Genomic DNA, 14,665 nt, shown 5'->3' with positions numbered 1-14,665 from the left:
ACAGACACGTTTCTTTGAGACATGTATTCACTTTGAAAATCAGAGCCAAACAGAATTAGGGGCAATGCTTTGACATGAGGAACGAATGCTAAAGTGGGACACCTAATCCCACTAATGAGGAATGACACGCATTAAAAATGTCCTTAAAATGAATGTTAAAAAACCTTCAAATCAGTTGCGGGTCTGTGTGAACGTGGACTAATTATTCGGAAATATCAAGACAAATTAAGGTCGTGTTGATAAAGTTGTTTTAACTTACTTGCATGTCATGCCAACAGTCTAGTTTAGTGCATAATTATCGCGTAATAACGCTTGTTTTTATCCTGTGACAGAAGGAACTGAAAAGGCTGTGTGTTTGTGCTTTTATTCTGAAAGGATTGGCCCGGAAGTGCCGTTGCAACCTTGCATTGTGTGTCAGAAAGCGAGTTCTTGCAAGTTCAACTTAATGTTTTTACTTGAGAATTCTCCAGCTGTCAACAGACATGAAGAAGAGATTTAACATCAACCTGGACGATTCTGCTTTCACTAAAGAAAGAACACCGGTCTGTATTTTGCTAAAAAAAAAAATAAGTTCACGGTTACGTAGCAGGCTTGCTAGCAAACGAGTCTTCAAGCATACAATTTAAATTTTTAACGTAAGATTCGTTTAAAAATGAGCTATAAAAACGTATCTATAAAGGGTTTTCGTCAGGTGGATTTCCAGACTCGTGAATGGTGGTTTGATATGATTTAATTCATAGTTAAATTATCGGTTCTCAGAGAGTTGATTGTGATTGTTGATTGATCATTGTGATTGCGTTTCAGCCAAAGCCACAGTTTCAACTCGCTTCCAAAGTTGGACAAAGCATTTCAGCTTCAGCTACCACAAAGCCTGCTCAGTCAGTGACCCAGCCGGTCTCCTACGCAGAATACATCGTCCAGAGTAAAAGCAATGCGGCTGCTGCTTCACGTAGAGATGCTGCCTCCAAGTTGCCCAGGAGCGATAATGCTGAAGTTACCTGTGTGAGGCAAAGTGAACCATCTACAGTGTCCTCCAGCACAGAAAAATGTAAAACAGTGCAGGACTTGGCTAAAGGGCCCCATGTCAAACTGAGTGAAGAGGCACAAGAGGCTACAACGGGTCAAATAGAGGGAAGCGGCCAAAGGTCAGAACCGGGCATCAGCTCCGGTCCTAAACCAGTGGGATCTGGGAGCACCATTATTGTCAGTCCTCGACAGGTATGTATTAAAACTATATAGCTTTGATCCAACAGGTTATGGTTTACAGAAAACCGTAGCGTCCTTTCATGCATTCCTATTAGTGTCCCAGATTTTGGCTTGCACAGCTGTGGACTCCTCAGTGTCAAGCAGTCTGCACACGGAGAAGTGAAGTACAATTCATAATTCAAAGTATATATTAGACACATGAAAACAGGAAATAATTGTGATTGGCTGTTGATGGGAAGATGCGATGGTTTAGACTTGTCGCCCCCTGATTTGTTCTCCTCAGGGTTCTTCCGCATGGCAACGGTCATTAACCTCTAGTCAGGGATCTTGTGAGAAAACCGCTCCCTACCTTACAGTTGTTACCAGCGATGTTTTATTTTCATGTTGAAGTCAGCTTTAATTGACACAATGAAGTCTCTATTTCTTGTTGGCTATAGCACCCTGTTATTATACACTCAAGGTCAAGTAACCTTTCTTGTCTGATACTGTGTTCTGTAAGTGTGTAGCAATTTACCTTCTACACCCAACTCTTTCTATCTCTCTTAGTTCATCCTTTACAACATGGGGTTAATGCTTTTAATGAGGAGTGTGTCAACTCTATTATGAGCATATATTGCAGTCGATGTTGAAAAGACACCCAAAAACCCCAAAACTTATTTCTAACACTACAGAGAGGAAACCCCATTCTGAAGTTTGTTAGGAGTGTCCCATGGGAGTTTGGAGATGTTGTGCCAGATTATGTCTTGGGACAGACAACCTGTGCTCTCTTCCTCAGGTGGGTTTTTGTGCTTCACAAACTCTGTTTATGTGAGCAAGAAAAAGTTGTTGTCACTGCACACACACTGGAACATTTTTGTTTTACTTTTTTCTGTTACTGTAATATCATGTTGTTATAAAAAAAAAAAGGTTTCTATGCTTATATTTGTTGAAAAAATATGCTTTTTTCCTTTGCTTTATTTCTATTGTGTATTTTGCTTTGCTTTGATGTTGGTTTATGTTCTTTCTGTTTGTTTGTTTTTTGACTCGACATAAAGTCTGAGGTATCACAATCTCAACCCAAACTATATCCATGACCGTCTGAAACAGCTTGGACACACATTCACACTACGAGTGCTACTGGTTCAAGTAGACGTGGTAAGTAAAGATGCTCTTTAGCATTACTGATTATTTAAAGTATTCTCAACATTCAGTGGCCTGACTTCTTTGTGGTAACTTGGAGATTATTACTATTTATCAAACCATTAGGGGATGCTCTGTGTCAGTCATTGTCAAATCTAATCAAATTAAGATCTTTGAATGGCTGCAGCAGCTATTCTAAGGTGTCATTTCCTCTGATAAAGTAAAAATAGCACATGCTTATAATATACAGTCCAGTTTAGAGTTTTTTCTCAATTGTCTTAATGTGTTTATTGTTCTACTTTTATCAAAACCTTACTGACTGCAAAAACGTGAGCCTAATGTTAAGTGTTCAGATTCTTAAAAAGGAATGTAAAGGAGTGTATGTGCAGAAACAACAGCAGTTTGTACAGACGCAATGGGAAATGCTAAGGTTGGTGGGGAAGCGTGTTATTAATTTGAGAAGAGCGGTGAGAATGGTGTTCCTGATGTGAGAAATGCGTCAAAGTGATTTGAAACTGTAGTCACATAAATAATGCATTAAGGCACTTTTTTTCTATTTCAAATGCAGCTCCTGCATCTTTTTTAATCATTCAGTACCTCAGAAGCTGTTGAACATTACTCTTGTGAAATCTATATCTGAATAGCTTCAGTTTGTACATATCAGGAAAGGAGGAGGCTGTACAAAGTTTCCTGCTACAGGATTTCAAGACTGATACCATCTTCTTATTCTCTTTGTTTTCATCTAAATCTTTTACACTTCCTCCAAGCAACTAGAAGCCGTCTTGTGACAGGATCAAAACAGTGGTGATGCAAATTAATTTGCGCTCATGCTTCATTTTCTTTTGTTGTGCACTACACATCTGTGAAATATAATGACTGCATTTTGCACAGCTGTGTGGTATTACATTCAGAAGATTTGCACACAGACAGCAGACGTGGGTACACACCTGTGCAGTACCACTTGGTTTTAAAATTGTGTCGTTTTCTTGTAACTGGATTACATCTATGCTGAACAGAATTTGCTCTTAAAGTAACTCATTTTAGATCCTGTTTAGATCGACTATAATAAAAGCAGAATCAGTGCAGCTACTGCATTTTAGATCTTTTTATACTTTAATACTTTGTGTCCATCTTTATTTTTCACGACAGACTCAGTCCTCCTCCTCATGGAGTATACTTTTTCTTTTTCTTATTAGGTGGATGGTTTGTATTGCTCTATCCTTTCTCTTTAAACTGGTTCAGTTGGATTCAAGTCAGGCAGCATACTTGGTCTGACCTGAAAAGGGCAGGTCATAGTGTTTTTTCCCTCTACTTTTGAAACTCTATTGTGATGTGGGCAGTGTGCCTTGGATCATTATTATGCTGGAATATCCCTCTTCTGCCGGCTTCTGGAGATTAGGAGTCATGGTGTCAGACAGTATTTTGGTACATTCATAGTGCAAACTATAAAGGTAATCTCCCCAGCACCTTTTGCACCAATGTATCCACACCTCATCAAACATGTTTGATCCCATTTGAACTGAACATATTTATATTGTTCTCAACTGCCCAAAGAACGTGCTCCCAATATTCATCGGTTTGTTTTGGGGTTTTTTTTTCCATGTCCTTTTTTTCTCCTCTAAGTTTAATATTACAGTTTTGTACTGAAGAACAAGCAAGTTCTTTTACTTGGACGCCATCCACTGAGCTTAATGTTATGCATTGTCCTTCACAGCTGTCACAAAAACTCTGATTTCCATTTATAACCCCTGTGCCAAGTCTTAAGCACTTACCCAACTGTTTCTCAGAGCTGGATTGTGCAAGCAGTGCACTGTTGGTGGCATCATTTTAGGAGGACAGCCACTGCAGCTCTGATGAGTGGCAATATGGCTCATTTTGTACCTCCTGATTACTGCTGCAGCAGCTGTGCTTCCACTGATTTTTAGGTGGAAATCAATCTTTCTTTATGTTTTTTCCATCTTTGTGGAGCTTCGTGTTGAGATTATTCAGTTCCTCTGACAGTTCTTTTCTATGTGGAACCATGAGGCAGACATACAGATCAGACAAAACCCACAGGTCCAAAATTGAGAAAGTCCAGCAAAGAGTGTTACTTTTCATAAGAATCACTACTCTAAATGTCAGCTCAGGAGAATGCAAGTGCCATAAGGTGATATAATTTACATCATTTATCATTTAAACACTGTTTCAAAGGATTATACTCACCTTTGTTAAATACTGTGTAAACATCTGCCACAGAACTCAAAAGTAAATTTGTGATAGTTCTGCAAGTGTTCGTGTCTCCAGGGCCGCTTTGGGACATCTGGGTAATACTAGAAACAAAATTTGAGGCTTTTAAGCAAGTGAACAACAGAAACGGGGAAACAAATTACCTCTATGAAACTGTGGATTATCTAACGATAACAGCTGTCAGGTTGGTAACGTCAGCTGGCCTTATGAATTGCTGACAAAAATGTAAACATCCAAAAGTTTTATATATTAACAAGACAACAATCTTTTCAGGACATTACAGCTCTCCTTTAGCAGCTTAATGTAAGTGATCAATGCAGATCTACTCATTTGTGAAGTATATCTTGCCTCAGCTGAATTAGTTTCGCTAACAGTGGTGTAAATGAAGTGTGAAGAGGTGCAGCTGGAGACTATTTTTGGCACTGTGCGTAGGAAAATAAAGATCTCAGAGCTGCCAAATAATAGATACTGTGTAAGAAGACTCAGATTTGGGTCAAAATGAAAAAATGTTACAACATCTCAATTTGTAGCAAATCTAAAGGACTAATGTGACTTCATGAAGTCTTTAAGAATGAATTGTTGTTGTATTTTGTTTTAACCCTAACATCTGTTCAACTACAGAAAGATCCTCATCATGCGTTAAAAGAGCTGGCTCGCATGTGCATCATGGCTGACTGCACTCTCATCTTGGCTTGGAGGTAAGCAGCTTACTACAAGACACATATATAAAATAAATAATCAGTGTGATTCTGGCTCCAACATCTAAAAACTATAGTTCAAAGACAAAGTCAAACACTTCTTGTCTTTTTAAATGTGTTTTGTTGTTTTCTGTCGTTTTCATTTTGAACTGCCAGTCCAGAAGAGGCAGGTCGCTACCTGGAAACGTATAAGTCGTATGAAAAGAAGCCAGCTGACATGCTGAAGGAGCAAGTCGAAAAAGACTACCTGTCAAAGGTGTGTGTAGAGTCACTGTTTTCTATGTGAGCTCTTGGTGCTTTTTTTGTCTTTTCGCCTACTTGTGCCCATTTAATAAAAGAAATAGATGTTATAGAAATGTCATGGAAGATATGATAACATGGGAATGTACAGTATTTGCCAAAATGTTGCAGTAGCTTTAAGACCATGAATACTGAAAATGCTGATTGGATCTCTGCTTACTTCAAGGTTACAGATTGCCTGACAACTGTGAAGTCTATCAACAAAACTGATGCCATTACTTTGCTGTCTGCGTTCTCTGTGAGTGCCTCATTTTTTCACAATTTTCACTTCAAGTATTAATTAATCATGTTTATTAAATTTCTTTAAAGACTCACTATATATACCACAAGAGTCTGCAAAGCCTAAAGGGAGATGTGCAACTTGATTGGTTCATGAACAACTGCGAGTGTGTAATTGTAGTTCAGTCATGTTGTCAGTGGATATGATCCAATCAATAAACAGACATGATGTATTCTTCAGTCTGTAGAAGGAATCGTCAGTGCCTCTAAGGAAGATTTGGTTGTCTGCCCAGGACTTGGACCACAAAAAGTGAGGAAAACACATGTGCTGAGTATAAATATACACGGCGTAGATGAAGTGTTTGATGACTTAACATGTTGACATTTTGTGTTTACAGGCAAGACGACTCTTTGACGTCCTCCATAAGCCCTTTCTCAAGGCAAAGACAAAAGACAGCTGAGACTTTTGTTTTTTTTTTTACCAAGAATGTGATATGCTTCTGAAAACAGTTCTACATGTTTGATCATCATGTTGAACATCAAACTAAAACACTCAGGAGGACTGAATACTACAAAGTCTATCGATTTACAGAGTTAAGGGAGAAACATGTTTATCCCATACAAACTCAACTAGACCTCAAACTTCATGCCATGGCTTTTCTTTTGTGGATTCTTGACATGAACTGGTTAGTTTGAAGTGGTCCATGTTTAAAATGTACCTTCTTCCTCGCTGGAATCAGTGGATGTGTTTTAGGAATTTAAGTTGTGAACTGTTTGAGCTTCAAACGTATGTATTTTTTTTTCTGTGTGTGTGCGTGTGTTATTAATTTGTATAATTTGTTAATAAATATTTTTGTTATATTTTGGTTTTTACATTATTTTATTTTTAACTGTATAATATATCTTAATATTTCATTGCAGACACACAAGACAACAATGATTTTGCTTGAATCTCTGCAGAAAGTGCACTAGAAAAAAACTAGTGCTTTAAAAAAAACTCATTCAAAAAAGGAATAAATAAGGCAAAAAAAATTTAAAGTCTGATATAGAGGTGTGGATAAACTGGCGACTTGTCCGGGATGCTTTCCTTTTTATAGCTTTTATGATCTAAGTTTTTGAGAAAGTGGATGGAAGGATATCTAAAATTCTTTGAGATGTCCAGCAGTATATTAAATCTGTTTTATCTTCTTGCAAAAAAAAATTTTTATGTATTTGCATGAATGGTCCAGGGTTATTTTTAATCAAGAACCTAATGTTTAAATTTGAGGCAACGGGAAAAGCGTGCAGATCAAAAATACATTTTTTTATACCCTCAAGTCATTTTCTTTTAAGTCAAACATTTTGTCCAGGAAATTGTGAAATTCTGTTCTTTGGTCTTTCAGGAAACTTTCAGTGAAGGGTCGCTTTACACAAGCTTCAAGTCGGCCAGTTACTTAACGTGATATTAACATAGAGGCCATTTGGAAATAGAAGTGAATATGACACCAGAAGGACGAAAATGCAACTGTGAAACAAACCGAATATGAAGACCAACGTATCTCATAATGAAGCTTAATAATATTTGGTGCACAATGCAGTAAATGCAGGGTTAAATGTCGTGTTATTTCGTTTGAGATGAACTTACAGTTTCGAAACTTCCGACAGCACGTGAAGGCTTGATAACGCAACCTTACGTCGAAACAGGAAGTGTTTGCAGTGCGCGCTGTAGCTGAAAGTAGGAGTTTCGCCGCTCGATTCACTCTAAACACACAGTGGGGGTTTTTTTGTAGTTTTTTTTAGTTGCTCTGCACGTGAAATGGTTTGGCTTGTTTGTTAGAGAAAAACAACCAGCGAAAGTGTCAAAAGCAAATATGCAGACGGAGGATGAGGATGAGGCGTCCTGTGAGGAGTACGTTGCCCGGTCAGATTTCACTGGAAGTAGCACCGATCAGGTCAGAGAGACCCGCAGACCTCCGAGATCCTAGCCTTAAAATGGGAGGTGGGGGTATCAGCAATAACCGTGTGACTTTTTTTTTTTGGTCTCACAGCTTAGTTTCAGCAGAGGGGACAGATTGCTCGTGCACGCGAAGCCCTCCTCAGAGTGGTGGTGGGCAGAGCTGCAGGGGGTCATAGGTTATGTCCCTGCCAGCTACATGAGCCAGGATGCTGCAGGGGAGGAGGAGGAGGACCCCTCAATAGAAGACCCGTGGCAAGATGAAGAATACTTTGGCAATTATGGAACGCTGGTTGGACATTTTAAAGAAGTGTATTGCTTTGCATATGTCCAGATTATTATCATGAACTTGAAGATAATGATGATTTGATCATAATATGCGAGTATAAACTGTTTCCCAGCGCGTTAAGCAGCCATGCGTCTAAGCATCGTCTTTTGTCGACACTACCCTGCAATGTAGCTGTGCTGGTTTAAGATGATGGTCCTCAGTGGTGCATGATTCAGAGTTTCCAGTGATATATTTACTCCTGAGATGCTGGGAAACCATGCTCAGAATAGATAAAAGATTGCTTTTAGACCCTGATTTCCAAATATACACATGTAAGCCTTTTCTTGAATGCATTACCCCTGATAAACAAGGGGGGAAAGCATGTAACTAGACCCTGCTGTGTTTTGGGAATTTATTTGGATCCCATTTGGAGTCGTTTATTTATCAGTCGATTAATTATCAAAAACTCTTGTTTAATTCAAGCAAATTTTATATGTCTGATTTTATTTCATATTGCCATTTAGAAATTAACGTTTTATTTTATGAAGCCACTTTTCTTTATAAAGAGTTAGGTTTAACAGGGGCACAGTTATGTGACTGATCACTGCTTTGATCAGTATTTTATTATAGTTAAAAAAATGTCTAACTTTTGAGCATTAAATAAACTGCCAGTGGCTACCTGTCAGTTTGCTGTACATACATTTTTTTAGGCACTGTGTTTCATTTAGTCATGTTTCACGACACAGAGGCTTCACCTGGAGATGCTGTCAGACAAGAGCCGCACTGAGGCATACCGGCAGGTTATTCTCAGCAACAGTGCTTCTCTCAGCAGCAAGAGGGTAATGGACCTCGGCTGTGGGACTGGCATCATCAGTCTGTTCTGCGCTCAGTTGGCACGCCCCTCAATGGTAATGTTGAATCTTGGATTTTGTGTTATAAGGAGAAATGAAATCAGATTGCATTCATTTTTAAATAATGAGGAAAAATCTGCATATATTGTGAGTTAAGTTTAAGTTTCCTGCCAAATAACAAAAACGAATTAGAATCTAAGGGTCCAAAAGTAAAATCTTTCATGTGGTTACTTAGAGGAGCAAAATCACCAGTTAGGTATTGAACATTGGTGTACTTCTACTTCCATCTGCTGGACAAAGAGTGTTGCTGCATTGAGGAAACAGCATGATGTATAGAGTGCACGGAAGGAGATTATCTGTGGTGTTGTAGGTGTATGCTGTGGAGGCGAGCTCAATGGCAGAGTACACCAGGCAGCTGGTGAAGCAGAACGGCTATGATGAGGTGGTCATGGTGCTTCAGGGGCGGGCTGAGGAGATCGAGCTGCCTGAACAGGTGGACGTCCTGGTTTCTGAGTGGATGGGTAACTGCCTTCTGGTAATTATAACACTTCCTGTCCTGCTACTTTAAAAAAAATACATTGTTGTGGGACATCCTTTTCTGCTCTTACCCATGTTCAGGTTTTACTATACCACATTGCTTCTTTCGTTGTTGTTTTTTTTGCCTTTTCCCCATGCTCTAGTTTGAGTTCATGGTGGAGTCAGTTCTGCTGGCCAGGGACCGCTGGCTTAGAGATGGTGGTACGATGTGGCCCTCCTCTGCGGCCCTCACCTTTGTGCCATGTCAGGCCGACAGCTATTATGCCGAGAAAATGGCCTTCTGGGAGCGGCCATATGGCCTCGACTTCACTCCTCTTCAGTAAGAGCCATTAGTTCACAGTTGACAGTGAGGAATGTCCTGTCACTTACAGATATGCGTGTGTTTGTGTGTGTGTCTGTGTCTGTATATCTATCTATCTATCTATCTATCTATCTATCTATCTATCTATCTATCTATCTATCTATATGGATGGATGGATGGATGGATGGATGGATGGATGGATGGATGGATGGATGGATGGATGGATGGATGGATGGATGGATGGATGGATGGATGGATGGATGGATGGATGGATGGATGGATGTGTGTGTTTTATTAAGTCCAGTAATGGCTGATTTCTTACTTTATGTGCTTGTGTTAAAATCTGTTTTACCACTAGATGGCCAGCTTTGAATGAATCATCCTCTCTGATTCATATCTGAGAGACAGCCTTGTGCCAGTTCATGCGTTGCCTTAAACACTTATATTGCAAAGCAAGTTCAACACATCCAGGCTTTCTTGATTTAGCTGGCTTGATAGAAACTAAAACCCCAGTCTGAGATAAGAGGCTTCATGATGCTGTGCTATCAACAGCCAGTCTTTCTGCTTCAGGCTCTGTGCACGTTCACACAAAAAGTCTTTTACACATCATTCTTTTTCCACACAAAATCAGCTGTGGACAGCATGGTGCAATCAGGGACAATATCAACAATATAAGAGCATCTAACCTCAATATGTAAAGATTATAAAACGATGAGAGCAAAATGCAGCACTGGAGCTGCAAATAATATGAGATTATTTCTTCAAAAACTCTACTCTGGTGATTTGATCATCACAAGCACACAGAGCAGTACAATAAATATATTTCTGTATTACTGCTCAGTGAGCTGTCTGTGTTGCTGTTTCTACCATGTCAGCAGCACGTTAGAGCTCTAGAACTTTAAACTTCTCAGGAAATGAAGAGTCAGTTTCAGCTCTTGTTCTGTCCCGCTGCCCGATCAATTAAACGTAGGAATTGCTGTAGTTTGTCACCAGTACAAAGTGAAATTACTTTTATTGATTGAATATTGATAGGTTGGTGATAAATAGCCCCAAAATGTAAGCGATCACTCTTTTAATGTGTGTTCCCATTACTACATTTCCACTAGTGTAAAATAAAAAAACCTGGCAGTATTAGGACCAAACTATGAAAGCTTGTGTCCATTACTGAAAAGTGATATGTCAGATTTTCAGGTTATTATCTTGTAAGTTGTAATTTTGAAATAATAACACAAAATTTGGCATCATCAGTTTTATGTATGTAAATTACAATTACAATGTAACATAGCCAGGTTTTTTACCACAAATTTCTGTAACAAGTAAATAAGGTTTACTTATATAGCGCTTTACAATACAGAAATAGGGATAACTGACTTATCTTTAATGTTGCAATTGAAATCTAACGTGAAACTTTTTCATCTGGGGACTTGTTTTTTGTTCATCAGTATTTACAATAATATTTTGTTTAGCTGACTAAATACAATGCACTTGGAGGTTAAGATGCTCCTGCATTTAACATTTTTATATATCAGAGTTCATCACATATTGGCTAGAAATATATAAGGTTAGAATAATTTACGAGTACACTGATAATTCATTTTACCCTTGTGCTAAATACTTTTGTTTCTGGAGGCCTTTGGCACAGCAGGAGTTCTTCACCAAGCCCAAGTTCAGCCACATCATTGAACCATGTGACTGCCTCGCTGCTCCTTGTGATGTCATCTCCCTCGACATGTACACTTTACAAGTGGGAGATCTCGAGGTCATTTTTTATTTATTTTTTATGGGAAAGTTATAAATGAGCCAACTTGGATTTTATTACTAATGCTTGACTGTTTCGTTTCTCAGGAAATGAAGGGTCAGTTTCATTTTTGTGTGGAGAAGTCTGGAGTTTTCCATGGATTCACCGCCTGGTTCACTGTTTGCTTCGAGAGCCTGGAGGCAGGAGGCGCAACTGTGGAGCTAAACACCGGCCCCAACTCTGGGTGAAAACATGAAAAGCACAAAAACAATCTGATGCATAATTAGTTAAATATGATTTTATACTAACTAGTCCCTTTTCCCTACAGGCCAACACACTGGAAGCAGACATTGTTCATGCTAGACAGGCCAGTAAGTGTATGCGCAGGAGACTCGATCAGTGGAACCATTGTCCTCCAGAGAAATCCTGTCTGGAGGCGCCACATGACCGTTACCCTGCACTGGACCATTAAAGGGAGCACAGACAATCCAGACAACTCCCAGGCAAACATCTTCATTTACTATATGCACTTTATCTGAGATATGTATTGATTATAAGGAATTGGAAGGTTTCTTTATTACTTTTTATATGAGTGTTCTTTGGAAGGGTCTTTTGTTTGTCTTTTGCATTGTTGTTGCACAACCTCCTAACTTAACCCTGCCCATAAAGTTGTTCACTTGCTGTTTCCCCCTCCCCTCTGTCCTTAGGCTGGAACAAAGAGTTTCCCCATGTGGAGGTGACACATATTCGCTCATCACCGGTGAAGATCTAAAATAGAAAAACAGTCTAATAAAATTAAACTGTTCGGCTGTGAGACTGCTGCTGAAGCGGACTGGTGTGTTGCTCACATGTTGCAATGAATGTGCCAGAGGAATTCCTGCTATCATAGTGATGAGCCCGATTGCTGCAATCACACCACCCTAAGAGCACGTTTACTGCTCATTTTTATTGAAGGGCAAAAGTACTTTACATAAAGCAGCACTGTGTCGCACAGCTGGAACATCAGTTGTTGTTTTTTTTGTTTACTGAGGTGCAAAAAAAAGACAAAGTTGAGTCACACTAGGTTACTTTTCATCAAATGGCATATTGTTTTACAATAAGCATTTAACTTACATTTTTTATTGTTTGTACATACATGCCACTAGGCTTTTATGCATTTAGAAGAACAGATTAATGAAAACCATAAATTACAATGGTTTAAGATATGACCTTTTTTTTTCATTTTAACATTGTAAGATCAGAACAATGTACGCCTCTGAAATGTTACAAACATTAGCCTAAAAGATACCTCAATAAAAATATTATAGTGCTTAAAGATAACTGCTCACAATGGAAATCACCATCTTAAAATAACAATTAGTGAACTCACATTGATATAAATTAAATAAAAATTGGAACTGTTTCAACTACCAATCTGGTGTTTGTCCCTTTCTTACCATCATCTGTAAACATTTAACCTTTTAAAACACCAACATTATACTACTGCCACCATCTCTGTCTCAGCTGACGCTCTCCTTCTGGCTATGGCTCTGTTTTAATCTTTGCTTTTGCTCTGGAGCGTGTGTTGACCTCCTGGGATAGCTGCTGAGCAGGTAAGGACTCAGGAGAAGAAGGCCTGGAGAGCGGAACAAACAGGGGAGGTTTGACGACTTTGTCTTCCACCCCCTTATTTTTATCCTTTTTCTGTCTCAGGTGTTTGTCACAGTGGTTCACAAATGTTTCCAGTTTGACAAAAGTCTTGTTGCACACTTTGCAGTGATATGGTCTCTGTCCTTTGTTGAGGCGAATGTGCAGCCTGATATAAGATGACCTGACAAAAGTGCGACAGCAGACACCGCATTTCAGATCTTCGCCGTTGGTTTGTGTTTTCTGAGGCTGGCTGAGCGGTGGTGGCGACAGTGACTTGGCCTGTCCGGAAGCCTCTTGAGCCTTGTGAGAGAGCAGCAGTGACAAAGAGCGAAAGCCCTCGCCACACTGCTCGCACTTGTATGGTCTCTCCCCGGTGTGCAGACGAACGTGTGCCAGTAGCCCAGCCTTCTGGGTGAAGGACTTGTCACAGTAAGTGCATTTAAAAGGTTTTTCGCCTGTGTGGAGTCGACGGTGGGTCTTCAGGTGTGAAGCGCGCCCAAAGGTCTTACCACAATCTGGGCATTTAAACGGCCTGTCTCCGCTGTGGATTATCTTGTGTGCCATTAGGTGGGAGGACTGATGGAAGAACTTGCCACAGGTGTTACATTTGAACTTCCTTTCCTTATTGTGAGAAGCAAGGTGAAGGGTCAGGTGAGCGGAAGAGATGAAGGTTTTGGAGCACAGGCTGCAGCTGTGAGGGTCCAGGCGGATGCGCCGGTGTGGCCGGCGTCCATTCTGGGGGCTGCTGCCTGCCTGGCAGGATGGGCATTTGGAAGAACTGTCTGTTTTATTCTGCTGTTTAGGATCGGCTGGAGTGTCATCGGAATCAGGCTCAGAGTCAGGATGTGAAAGATTAAAACTGCACCCACAGTCTGAGCAGCGCCCAGACTGCTGCTCCACTTGATCACCGGTGTTATCCAGCATGGTGCCATCTACGCCCACAGCAGCAGGGGAGGGGTTTTCACGGTCCTACAGATGATGGGAGCATCTGAGAGACAAACATGACATAATTATTGTTATTTTTTGTGGGGGAAACGCACTGTTTAATCGATGCCCCCCCTGCTTACTGACCAAACAGTTTTATCGCTGTTTCAGGTGAAATATAAGCCGGATATCCTTCATCGGTTTTTGGGCATGTTGTATAGGTTATGATCGCATTAGCGCTCCTTGTCGGCCAAATAGGCGACAACAAGACCTGTGCGAATATAACAAGTATGTGCACTAGCTTACTTAGCAGCCTACCAACTATTGTAGGCCGTGGTTGGTTTTAAACAATGCGGAAGATATTTGAGGACGCAAGCAGCACACAAACAACAATTTCACATACCGTTCTCATCCTTCCTAAGCAATGTGCTTGAATGTAAGTACTTTTCGTGCGAACGCGGTAAAAACACCATATTAACAAGGGTTAAATAACGGCGGAACACTGTCGTCTACATTTTATCGTTTTCCTTTGAGATGATGCTGCAGCCCGTTTTCTGATAAAAACGGGCTGCAGCATCATCTAGCGAGCGGCGGGACAACTGTCCTCACTGGGAAGCTCTGAAAGTTTCGTTTCACTCAGAACATTTGAAGAATGTGGCTGTTTTTGTTTATTTCGGTTTCGTTTCTAACAGAATAAGGGCGAAAATGAGACAAAA

The 14,665-nt window shown here is 40.0% G+C and overlaps 3 protein-coding genes across 5 annotated transcripts; 2 read left to right on the top strand and 1 right to left on the bottom strand.

Annotated features, from left to right (window-relative positions):
* The first annotated feature begins 382 nt into the window (after positions 1 to 382).
* On the top strand, positions 383 to 6,629 carry ercc1 (excision repair cross-complementation group 1). Its single transcript, XM_086267453.1, has 9 exons — positions 383 to 542; positions 805 to 1,218; positions 1,878 to 1,981; positions 2,241 to 2,340; positions 5,173 to 5,249; positions 5,406 to 5,505; positions 5,716 to 5,787; positions 6,010 to 6,078; positions 6,167 to 6,629. Exons 1-9 carry the CDS (start codon positions 483 to 485, stop codon positions 6,227 to 6,229), a joined length of 1,059 nt encoding a protein of 352 aa, XP_086123579.1. The 5' UTR covers positions 383 to 482; the 3' UTR covers positions 6,230 to 6,629.
* Positions 6,630 to 7,366: 737 nt separating this feature from the next.
* prmt2 (protein arginine methyltransferase 2) lies at positions 7,367 to 12,820 on the top strand. 2 transcript variants are annotated; one of them, XM_086267246.1, is made up of 9 exons: positions 7,375 to 7,699; positions 7,796 to 7,993; positions 8,716 to 8,877; positions 9,191 to 9,355; positions 9,501 to 9,676; positions 11,288 to 11,417; positions 11,504 to 11,640; positions 11,725 to 11,899; positions 12,104 to 12,820. In XM_086267246.1, exons 1-9 carry the CDS (start codon positions 7,619 to 7,621, stop codon positions 12,134 to 12,136), a joined length of 1,257 nt encoding a protein of 418 aa, XP_086123372.1. In that variant the 5' UTR covers positions 7,375 to 7,618; the 3' UTR covers positions 12,137 to 12,820. The 2 variants fall into 2 exon arrangements, with proteins under 2 accessions (XP_086123371.1, XP_086123372.1); XM_086267245.1 differs by lacking the exon at positions 12,104 to 12,820 and having other exon boundaries at positions 7,367 to 7,699; positions 11,725 to 12,097.
* LOC147311735 (uncharacterized) lies at positions 12,324 to 14,500 on the bottom strand. Of its 2 annotated transcripts, XM_086267248.1 has the most exons (3): positions 14,353 to 14,500; positions 14,097 to 14,220; positions 12,324 to 14,013 (listed from the first exon to the last, which is right to left on the bottom strand). In XM_086267248.1, exon 3 carries the CDS (start codon positions 13,947 to 13,949, stop codon positions 12,918 to 12,920), a length of 1,032 nt encoding a protein of 343 aa, XP_086123374.1. In that variant the 5' UTR covers positions 13,950 to 14,013; positions 14,097 to 14,220; positions 14,353 to 14,500; the 3' UTR covers positions 12,324 to 12,917. The 2 variants fall into 2 exon arrangements, with proteins under 2 accessions (XP_086123374.1, XP_086123373.1); XM_086267247.1 differs by lacking the exon at positions 14,097 to 14,220.
* Between the last annotated feature and the right edge of the window lie 165 nt (positions 14,501 to 14,665).

Source organism: Aulonocara sp. 'chitande type north' Nkhata Bay, linkage group LG16, assembly GCF_057382095.1.
Source record: "Aulonocara sp. 'chitande type north' Nkhata Bay isolate Kocher_YH1m ecotype deep benthic linkage group LG16, A_spYH_male_GT1.1, whole genome shotgun sequence".
Taxonomy (NCBI): Eukaryota; Metazoa; Chordata; class Actinopteri; order Cichliformes; family Cichlidae; genus Aulonocara; species Aulonocara sp. 'chitande type north' Nkhata Bay.
The sequence above is the reverse complement of the archived record's forward strand: the minus strand, read 5'-3'. Positions and strand labels throughout refer to the sequence as shown.

Bases quoted from the DNA above. Each gene is read 5' to 3' on its own strand.
- ercc1 (XM_086267453.1), top strand. From the start codon at position 483: ATGAAGAAGAGATTTAACATCAACCTGGACGATTCTGCTTTCACTAAA. The intron at 1,982-2,240 runs GTGGGTTTTTGT...CTCGACATAAAG, and splicing joins ACCTGTGCTCTCTTCCTCAG to TCTGAGGTATCACAATCTCA. The intron at 6,079-6,166 runs GTGAGGAAAACA...TTGTGTTTACAG, and splicing joins CAGGACTTGGACCACAAAAA to GCAAGACGACTCTTTGACGT.
- prmt2 (XM_086267245.1), top strand. From the start codon at position 7,619: ATGCAGACGGAGGATGAGGATGAGGCGTCCTGTGAGGAGTACGTTGCC. The intron at 9,677-11,287 runs GTAAGAGCCATT...TTGTTTCTGGAG, and splicing joins CTCGACTTCACTCCTCTTCA to GCCTTTGGCACAGCAGGAGT. The intron at 11,641-11,724 runs GTGAAAACATGA...TTTTCCCTACAG, and splicing joins AACACCGGCCCCAACTCTGG to GCCAACACACTGGAAGCAGA.
- LOC147311735 (XM_086267248.1), bottom strand. From the start codon at position 13,949: ATGCTGGATAACACCGGTGATCAAGTGGAGCAGCAGTCTGGGCGCTGC.